The 11,305-nt window shown below is 32.8% G+C and overlaps 1 protein-coding gene across 1 annotated transcript; it reads left to right on the top strand.

Moving 5' to 3' along the window:
- The first annotated feature begins 1,869 nt into the window (after nucleotides 1-1,869).
- LOC128179991 (uncharacterized) lies at nucleotides 1,870-4,292 on the top strand. Its single transcript, XM_052847724.1, has 3 exons — nucleotides 1,870-2,254; nucleotides 2,389-2,604; nucleotides 2,780-4,292. Exons 1-3 carry the CDS (start codon nucleotides 2,108-2,110, stop codon nucleotides 3,047-3,049), a joined length of 633 nt encoding a protein of 210 aa, XP_052703684.1. The 5' UTR covers nucleotides 1,870-2,107; the 3' UTR covers nucleotides 3,050-4,292.
- Nucleotides 4,293-11,305: the final 7,013 nt, after the last annotated feature.

Raw genomic sequence — 11,305 nt, 5'->3', positions numbered from 1 at the left:
TATGGACCATTAGCAACAAATTTATGGACTGATTTGTTTCGAGTCTTTGAATTAACAGAAATTATGAGGCAAAAAGAAGATAAAAACTTTGCTGAATTACTAAATAGACTAAGAGAAGGAAAGCACAATGACAATGATATAAACGTGCTGAGAACGAGAATCTGCACAGAAGAAATCCAAAATTTAAATTCAATTCCACACTTGTTTACAACCAATAACAAGGTGAATTTTCATAATAGTCAAGCATATGAAAAAGCAGATTCAAATGACAAATGTATTGTGACGGCACTTGATGCTGTTACTGGAGATGTGTCCTCTGAAATAAAAAATGCAATACTCCTTCAAGTATCTGATGATCCATCTAAAACCATGGGACTATGTAAAAAAATTGCAATTGGTGACCGATTTACCTGCTGAGGTTTGCATCAATATCAATGTCCAAGATGGGTTAACAAATGGAAGTCCATGCATAGTGAAGAAATTAGATTACAGAGTAATAGGTTCAAACAGGTGCAGTATTGTATGGGTATTATTTGATGACCCAGTAATAGGATTTTCTGCACGACAAAAATACTGTAATCTGTATTCTGAAGATATCTCTAAAGATTGGACACCCATTCTTGAAGTGACTAAAAAGTTCACAGTCGGGAGACACAAATCCTGTCATGTCACAAGAAGACAGTTTCCACTGCGACTAGCATGTGCAAAAACAATACATAAAGCACAGGGTTCTACATTAAATAATGTTGTGCTAGATTTAGGAAAAAGGAAATTAGATCACATTCATTATGTCGGTCTAAGTAGAGTTCGAAAACTGCAAGATTTGCACATTTTGTCTCTAAATGAAGAAAAAATAGGAGTTTCAGGAAATGTTGTTTGTGAAATGGAACGTATGAGAAATCATGCAGCATTGTGGACCTGCCTGCCTATTCTTGAAAACATAACCTCAGATTTGAAAATTATATATCACAACAGCAGGTCGTTGCATTTGCACATAAGTGACTTATTGTCGGAAAAAAACATTCTGTCAGGCGATATTGTAGCTGTTACAGAAAGCAGATTAAAAGCAAGTGACAACAGTGAAAATTATTTGTTACCAGGTTTTCATATTTATCGTTTTGATGAAGAAGAATCCTCTCATACAATGCGGCCATTTTATGGTTCAGTTATTTACTCCAAATATCCACTGATCAATGTGTCAAAAGCAGTTTTAAATGGCATTCAGTAAAGGCAACACTTATGAAAAACAGTGACCTTGTTCAAATTATTTTCATATATTGTCCCCCAAAGTTTGCCACCATCACCAATATTTGTTGTTTTCTGGTTTCAGTCTTGAACTTATTAGATACTAGTCAACCTTTTCTTATTATGGGTGATACAAACATAGATTATTTTACCCAAAGAGATCTCTCTTCAAATTTGAAACATTTAAATATCAGACAAATAATGCATAGTTCTACAACTGACTATGGAAGTTGTTTAGATCATGTATATACCAACTTAAATAGTTCTGCTGAAATTTCATGTGCTACTCTGGAATCATATTATTCAGACCATAAACCCATTGTTGTGTATTTGCCATTTTAAAAACTTATTATATTACGCGTTACTGCATTTCAGCTAAAAAAACACATAATAATTAAAACAATCTCACCTCTTACAAATATGCATAATGAGTTCAAAATATAAAACAATAATAATCAATTGTCTGCAATATTAAAATACTCAACATTGTAAATCTATTACCATCGTACAAGACCATTATATTAAGTATCTATAGACATTCTTCAAGACTCTTAATTTATTTCTGTATTTCAGATGCTGCACAAAACTTTGGCAGAGTTGCAAAAAATGAAGTCAGGAGATTCCCTTCCATATCCCAATGCTTTGGTTAAAGCAACAGCCATCAAACCTGGCCACCTTTACCAATGCAAATGGAGAAAAGGGTTTTATCTTGAACTTTAGTGTTGCTGATGGAACTGAGGCCATGCTTGTCACTCTTAGTGATGAAGCAAAAATGCCAACTATCAAAGACGGAAGGACCCTACAAATAAGAAATTTCATTGTGTAAGGAAGTCGACTTGTACTGTCCAAACAATAAAAAATTATGGCAGGACCAGCTGTACAAGTGCCAGAATCTTTAAAGGAAAAAGCAGTTACCATAATCATGCCACCATCACCTACAAAAACCTTGAAGGATGCAATGTCATCGCCTGTTAGAGAAATCCTGACTGTTCAAGGGCAAATTATTCGTGTACGTATCTCAACTTGATATTAAAGTTAAAAATCATCTAAAATTATAATTCATAATCAAATGAAATTAAAAACAATTGTACTTGTATTGAATTATACCCCTATAGTTTACTTTTCAATTGATTTTCTTTGCAGGATGAAGCAATCAAAACAGTGAAAGTTGCCCAGAAGGACACTAAGATTAGAGCATTGACCTTAGAAGAGAATGGACAGACAATGGAACTAACTCTTTGGAGAGAACTGAGTAAACAAGACTTGAAGATAGGGCAATACATTGAAGTTACTCATTGTCTTGTATCTGAATGGCTCAGAAAGAAGAGTCTCAACTCCACAAGAAACACCACCATCAAGGTAACAATAGCTTGATACATTCAACTGCATTTACATGTATTCAAAATCCAAGCATAGTACTAGTTTATTGTAAATTTACACAAGATTGGAAAAAAAATAATGTACTTTAATCATGCCAAAAAATATCAGCTATGCATATTATGTATAATAACGAATGAATACTTCATTGTTTCAGGCTGTACAACCTAAAGATATGGTTGTAACCGGAAATGTCGAAGCTCTGTCAATGACGGACACCCACTGTGAAATGTGTGTCAAGGAAGATGACATATATAAAGACTTTATTGTGGATCTGGACATGGTTCGTGCCCAAGTTCAAAGATATGTGGAAGAAGCCGGAACTTTTAACTTACAACAGCTAGAAAATATGATTGTTGACAAACTTCTCTTCCCTGTGAAGCTCGTCATCAACGGCACAACAGTCATTTCCTTTGAATTGTTATAAACACTTGCCAACATTCCTACATTCGAACCATATCAAAATAAATACTTTTTGTAAGAACTGTTAAATTACTATAAAAAAAGTCAGTATGATTATTGATTAGCTATCATGACATCTCTTCAAATTGACATTTGTAAACAGGTTTATTAAATTTGTAATATTTCACTTACCTTATTTTTACCTTTTCTGAAACACCATAACTGTATATAGATCTAGTTTAATTTCTGGTTGTAAATATTTAATGAGCAAATGCAAACAGCAACTGTTTACAGAAATACCGGTACATGCTTTTCTAACTTTGCATGCACACAGTGGTTATACAAGTTGATTAATTTTGTTAACTTTGATAGTTAGTCTACTTTTATTGTTTTTGTTTCAAAAAACCATATGACCCTTTCATCCAATCTTCATTTGGGATATACAGATTGATTTCTGTTAATTATGTTGGTTTTTCCCATTTTAGTAATACTCTTACTTGATGCATATTGTTAGTTTTAGTTGTATTTTTGTTGTTTTCATCTTCATAACCATATAACTCAATTGTTCAGTCTATAAGAGACATTCACATATGGTTATTTCTTTGACATAGATATATGGTGTGTTTATATATAGAACATGTTTGTTTATACTTTACTTTTTTTGTTTCTGATACTACCCTTACTTGATGCATATTCTAGTAGTTTAGTTATAGTTTACATACACAGCACAAAATCTAAGCAATAATTATCTTGCTGAAAGATAAGTGAAATGTAATGCAACTTGATCACGAAATACGCTATAGACTATAATCTCTGCATGCCATTTTACAATTCATCCATTTCTTTCTTTGAAATGTGTACATGTTCTAAATATGAAAAGAACATACTGCCAAATAATTTGTGCCAAATTTTCATTGCCATTGTCAATATACCAGTTGACATTCAGTTCATCTTAGAAAAACTAATTCTCCCAATCCACTCTAATAACATAACCAAAATAAAAAACCTTTGTGTAAATCATTATATTGTTATCTATTCTTTATATATATCTCATGATAGATAAACTTCCATTATTTTGTTTATCTCTATTTTCCAAACTGATATACTCTCAAATATACAAGATTCTGTATTGTTATTAAAAAGTTCTTCATCTTTTATCAAACCTAGCTATGTGTTCAATAAACATTTGCCTCTTGATTTCATTTTGTTGTTTTACCATACCTAAAGAAATCAGACAACAGTAGCATCTTGATAAACCAACCCAACTTTTCACGCCACCGTCTTTCAGTACTTTCAGTACTTTGATTTATATAAATGGATGAACATAGTTTGAGCACAACTTTAAGGTATTTATAATTATTGAAATATCAAGCGAAAAGTGGTAGAAGCAAAAACTCGGGACAGAGTAAAATAATACACTTGTTTATTATCAGATATAGGGTTTTTTTATTAGGAGAAAAACTTTATAACGGCTGGTGCTTGCTTGTGTGTATCATAATTTAAAGAAGATGGGTGAAGAAGGCTTGCAAAATGCCCATACGAGGCATACTAGTAGATATTGCAAGATTAAAATATCATTTAATCTGATACTTTAAAAAAAATAATTAATATTTAACGTAACATCGGTTTGTAACCCTTAGATATTTTAAATACTTGGAATAGGTTGCTTTAAATTGGCGCATGCGTGTCAAACCTCCAAATAGTGTCATTTTTAGACGGTGGCATATATGCCACCGTATAATATCGTCGCTCGAGTAGCTCATTTGTATGCATGATGGCACCCTTAGCGGCAGAAATGTGCGGAGGTGATAATCAAGTTTACGCAGAAGTTGATATATCAGAATGGTAGAGATATAATACTATACAACTTTCATAACCTGAAAGTAAACAAAATTTCTAAGTTTTTTGATAAATGGTAAAGGTTTGCACAAAAAGACTTGAAAGTAAATGCTTATGAATATTCATGAAGTTAACGATGCTAAGCGAGTCGGGTTAGGTATTCAACCAGAGCTGTATTACATCCTTATAAATATTGCGCGTAGAAAAGTAGTTCAAAGTATATCGTAGTGTTTTTGTTGAATTTACATGTCTATATTTGTTTTCAGATATCTCAAACAGTTATTGCTATAAATATTGATAATCAGGTGTAAAATATCTTTGCATCTTACATTTCCTAATAAATGAAAATAATGCGTAAGAATATATCCTGACATTCGACATTTTCACAAAGAAGAAGACAGCCCAGAGGTCAGAAAACAACAACATAAACAAAGCCACGTGGAGAAAGAGAAGCGAATCAGAGGTGAATAATTTGTTTTCTTTTGAATATATATATAGGTATGTATTGTTTATTATCCTCGTCTGATAGTCATGTAGAGTAGGATTCAGACTACTGATGTTTTTTTACTATCAATCGGCCATATTGGATTTTTTTCTCTGAATAGATTTCTTGTCTATTTTGATAAAGCCTAGTATATGTAAAGAGATCGACGTGTGGACAGACCAGCTATTATAAAAGATTCGATTTGTTTATTCATGATTTTATATTTTCGTTGTTGTTGATAGTCATTAGTTGATCATCATCTAGGGCGTACAAGCTTACCTGTCGACCATATTGGTATCGGGTTCGTTCGCCATAGTATAATCTGTAATTTGTTTTGGAAACTTCATTAACTTTTCATTTGATATTACGTGTATATCATTAATTTCAAATAACTAAATCATAAAAATTTATTGAAAAAAAATTATTGGTGGTAAAATGTTTTGTAATTGATTATTAAAATTAAGACTATCTTGATTCTTGAGAAGAAAATCTGAACAATTGTTCAATATATATATATGTTGGTAAACTTGAGATTTTGAGAACAATATGAGAACTTATTGAGAAAATTGACATCAACTTATCAATTTGAAAACAAAATGAGAAACTTCTATTGAGACAAACTTGAGAATTTGAGAACAAAGTGAGAAACTTCATAGAGAAAAATGAGATCATTTTGAGACTTCCTTTGAGCACAAACTGGCACTAACTTCAGAATATAGGTACAGAATGAGAAACTTGCTGACATTATCATAATTTGAGAACAATATGAGCAACTTACTTCAAGCAAAATGTGAATTGGAACGAATATGAATGAAGATTTATGAGCATATAAAGAACTGAATACATATATTGATTGAAATTAGAACTTCAGAAGGTTATCATTTGAACAAAAACAAGATTTTTGTGTACAGACAGTACATATATAATAGCATTTGGATTTGATAAAGTTGTGTGAGAGTTAGATTGAGAATCCAAGTAGAAGAGACACTACTTTATGTATTTCATGCATAACACATCTCTAGTGCGACAATTTGACAATCAAATTTATTAATACATGTATGCACTTTCATTGTATTGAACGTAAAATACTAACTGAAAGAAGCTGTTTTAATTGATACTCGTAGACTTCAAAAGTTTAGTTGATTTAGAATTTCAAAGTAGAAATACATATATTATGAGCTACAATGAGTGTCCAAAAAAGTATGTTTAATTAATTATAGTTTCAAGTCAGAGTATTTAGATAACTTGATATTTCAGTTCTTAAAATATGGCCGAACAACAAAATTTAAGTGTGGAAAGACAACAACTAACTGTACAAGCAGATCATTCTCAATGTGCGGAAATCTTCCCAATCAGTTCAAGGGGAAAACAATGTGTGACAAACAGTTTTATGTTTCTATTATTTTGTCATTTTTACGAAAACGCATCTTTCACAAAACATGATCTACATTCAGTTTTGGAGACTGGAGATGTTTTGTATCATTTAATCATTAAATCAAACTCATTTTTATTAGCTTCTGAACTACCAAATCACATTGAATTTAGAAATAAATATATTTCATCATTTGTCAGACAGACTTATTTTGGCAACATGGCACAAACTGTGGGAGAAGAGGTTGGTTTTTCATTAGAAAACAGTTTGAATATGTCATTTGCAAAATATGATGCTTGTATTCTGATTTTTCATTCAGCAGCAATAGCTTTGAAACAAAGAGGTGACAGATTTTTTGTGTTTGATGCTCATAATAGAGGAAATGATGGGCTTTGCAACCCTGATGGAAAGTGTACTATGACAATACACAACTGTTTTCAAGCTCTTTGCAATTTTCTACGACATCTGTGTATGTCTTTGTCTTGCATTAGTTTGGATAATGTGCAGTATGAAATCAATGCCTTCTGTTTTAAGACTCTTTCCAACAAACCAAGAAAACCTGTAACACGCATTTGCAGTGAAAGTGACTTGTCATTAGGAGAAAATAGAACACAGTCGAGGAAACGATGTTGGTCAGAACATAATGAGAATAAAAATCCTAAATGTCAAGATCATTCATTAAGAAAAAAAGGGAAAACTGAAAAAATGGATAATGACGTTTGGAATAAGAGAGGAACCCAAAATGTTGTTATTGAAAACTATGTTGATAGTTTAAATTTACCAGAAGTTGGGGAAATAAGTAGCAATTCAGATTGCCAGATTGAAAATGATGTTTCAAGTTGTTCTAATGTGACCCCTCTGAGGGAAGGACTTGAACAAACTGAGGAAATTGCAGTAATGAATTTTAAACAATTAGTAAAGGAAGGTCCATTATTTGTTTGCTCTTGCTGTACACAAACTTGGTTTAGGGATGGTGTTTCTAAGGCTCAGTTTCTGTATACATTAGATATAGCACACAAATGTTTGCAAGGTATCAAAAGTGCAAAAGATACAGAATGGATTTGTCATACTTGTAAGAAGTACTTAAAACTTGGTAAAATACCAGCTTTAGCAGTTGTGAATGGATTAGAATTTCCCCCGAAACCTCCCGAATTAAATATTACTGAAATGGAAGAGCGTCTCATTAGTCCAAGAATTCCATTTATGCAGTTGATGGAAAAACCAAGAGGAGGACAAAAGAGTTTACGTGGGAATGTTGTTAATGTTCCTTCAGATGTCAACACTACTGTCAAATCTTTACCACGGACGTTAGCTGAAACTGAAACAATTCAAGTGAAATTAAAAAGAAAGTTGAGTTATAAGCACCATGTTTTGTATGAGGCTATACGACCAAACAAATGTATGAATGCACTCAAGTGGCTTTTAGAAAACAGTGAATTGTTTCGAAATGAAGGGATATCAATAAGAGAAAACTGGGACATTTTACAAGAACAGAGAGAGTTTTATGCTACTGAGCAAAAATCAGGTGAAAATGCTACGAGTTGTGAGAACACATCTTATACAAATGAATTGGAAAATGAGACCAGTTCTTTGCAAGATGAAGATGATGTTGATGAATGGACAGAAGATCCAAATTTTGAAAGTAGACTTACTGGAAATACAGACACGTTGCTGCATCCTGCAGATGTAAGATCATTAAATAAGACAATGTCATTTGCACCAGGTGAAAACCAAACACCTCTTGGGTTGTATCAAGATCCAGATGCAGAATATTTAGCATTTCCAACTATATACTGTGGTCAGAGAAGAATGTCTAACAAAAATCGTACGGTGCCAGTTACTTACAGTTCAATTTGCAAATGGGAGTTAAGATCCCAAGATCGCCGAGCAGCATGTTCAATGCCAAACCTTTTTTTCAAGTTAAAAAAATTACAGATAAAGCAAATTCAGGACAAAGTGACACTTGCAATGCGAAAGTGCAAAGGCGAAGGCAAAAAAATAACAGCTGGTCATGTTTTGAATCCTACTTCGTTTGATAACATTGTTAAATTAAATGAAGGGTATAGAGTCTTGAGAACATTAAGAGGATCACCAGCATATTGGGAAAGTGCAAAAAGAGATGTTTTTGCAATGATAAGACAGCTTGGTATTCCAACATGGTTTTGTTCTTTCTCAGCTGCAGAAACAAAATGGAAAAATTTGATTCAGATATTGAGCAAAAGTTTGAACAATGCAGAACTAACTGAGTCAGATGTTGATGAATTGACTTGGATCGAGAAATGTGAACTCATTAAAAGAGATCCAGTAACTTGTTCGAGATATTTTAGCCATAGGTTTCAGATATTTAAGTCCAAAATTTTGAAAGGTGACTGCAGTCCTTTAGGAAAAATTGTTGACCATTTCTTTCGTGTTGAGTTTCAGCAAAGGGGATCTCCACACATCCATTTGCTTCTTTGGATAGAAAATGCACCTGTGTATGGAAAGTCAACTAATGAAGAGATTCAAAACTTTATTGATGAGCATTCCACTTGTTTCAAAAATGAAAATATTGCGGAACTTGTCAATTATCAAACACACAGGCATGCTAGAACATGCAAGAAAGCAGGAAAGAATATTTGTCGTTTTAATTTTCCTTTGCCTCCAATGCCAGAAACCATCATTTTAGAACCATTGGAGGAGGACAAATTTGAACAGAATGCAGATGTACAGCAAAATTACAGGAAAATATGTGAACTGCTCAATGATTCTAAATTGTGCAATGCAATGAGTTTTGATGAATTTTTGACAATGATAAATTTGACAAAGGAAGATTACATTTTGGCAATACGGTCTTCTTTAAAGTCTCCGAAGGTATTTTTGCGTCGCAGCATTGCAGAAATAAGAATAAACCCATACAATCAGATATTGTTGAGGTCATGGGAAGCTAACATAGATGTGCAGTTCATTCTTGATGCATATGCTTGTGCAGCATATATTGTGTCGTATATTTCGAAGTCCCAGAGAGGAATGTCTAATTTACTTCATGATGCTTGTGAAGAGGCAAGGAAGGGAAATTTATCTTTAAAGCAGCAAATAAGACAAATTGGAAACAAATTCCTCACACATGTAGAAATATGTGCTCAAGAGGCAGCATATTTGCTTTTGCAAATGCCATTACGATCAAGTAGTAGAAATGTTGTGTTTATAAATACATGTGATCCAGAAAATCGCACATTTTTATTGAAGTCTCTTGAAGTTCTTCAAGATATGCCAGAAAATTCAACAAATATTGAGTCAGATAACTGGATAAAACGTTATAAAAGAAGGCCAGGTGTTCTGCAGAACTATTGCTTAGCTGATTTTGTGTCAAAATTTGATGTTGTGCCACCTCCTAAAGACAAAAAACAGAACAATATTGAAGAGTTGTTACCAGAGGATGAATATGAGGAAATGAATGAAGACAATAGTGATGTGTCAATTAGTGATGAAGACAATTCAAACAGTCAAAAAGAATACCATATGAAAGATGGTTCTATTTTGAAACTAAGGAAAACTCAAAAAGTTATCAGATATGTTCGATACAACAAGGAACAAGATTCAGAAAACTGATCTAATTGGAAATCATACCTCTTTTGAATCACATTTTAATCAGCAACAGGAAAAAATAAAGAAAAACAAATTGCCTTATGAAGCAGACAGGGGTATAGTTGACGTTGTTGAAAACAATATGAATGATTTATTGAGTAATGTTGATCATATTGTTGCTGCAGAAGTACAACATAATGAAGAAATTGACTTTCAAGAAGATGAAAACTTGTGCTTAGATCATGGTTGTTTTAACCCAAAATTTGCACAGATGGAGTATGACTTAGGTTTTGATTTAGGCATAGCCAGAAAACAAGTGGAGACTGATGATATATCAGTAAACATGCTGAGTGATAAGGAATATAAACTCCTTGCAAGAAGTTTAAATCAAAATCAGAAAATATTTTTTTACCACATACTTCATAAGATTAAAACAAATGATCTACCAATTCATTGCTTCTTAACAGGTGGTGCTGGTGTGGGAAAAAGTTTGTTAACAACCTGCCTATTTCAGGCAATTGTTCGTTATTATGCCAAACGTGTAGCAGAGAAATGTGATGAGGTTAAGGCGGTGTTATGTGCACCAACAGGTAAAGCTGCATACAACATAGGAGGGCAAACTATACATTCTCTTTTCTGCATTCCAGCAAACCAAAATTTGAAGTACAAACCTCTTGATGTACAGCAACTTGACAATATGAGAGTAAAGTTTCGCAGCTTGAAAATTGTCTTTATTGATGAAGTTTCGATGGTAGGAAATAAAATGTTCAATTACATTAATTTAAGGCTGCAAGAGATTTTTGCAAAAGGTGTTCCATTTGGAGGTATTAGCATCATAGCTATTGGTGATTTATTCCAGCTTAAACCTGTATTTGATGGCTGGATATTTGAAAATCTCACTGAAGGTTATGGACCATTAGCAACAAATTTATGGACTGATTTGTTTCGAGTCTTTGAATTAACAGAAATTATGAGGCAAAAAGAAGATAAAAACTTTGCTGAATTACTAAATAGACTAAGAG

This window comes from Crassostrea angulata, chromosome 4, assembly GCF_025612915.1.
Source record: "Crassostrea angulata isolate pt1a10 chromosome 4, ASM2561291v2, whole genome shotgun sequence".
NCBI classification, from domain to species: domain Eukaryota; kingdom Metazoa; phylum Mollusca; class Bivalvia; order Ostreida; family Ostreidae; genus Magallana; species Magallana angulata.
The sequence above is the reverse complement of the archived record's forward strand: the minus strand, read 5'-3'. Positions and strand labels throughout refer to the sequence as shown.

Excerpts from the sequence above, each read along its gene's own strand:
- LOC128179991 (XM_052847724.1), top strand. The coding sequence starts at position 2,108 with ATGGCAGGACCAGCTGTACAAGTGCCAGAATCTTTAAAGGAAAAAGCA. Across the intron at positions 2,255-2,388 it reads TTCAAGGGCAAATTATTCGT|GATGAAGCAATCAAAACAGT; the intron begins GTACGTATCTCA and ends TTTTCTTTGCAG. Across the intron at positions 2,605-2,779 it reads CAAGAAACACCACCATCAAG|GCTGTACAACCTAAAGATAT; the intron begins GTAACAATAGCT and ends TCATTGTTTCAG.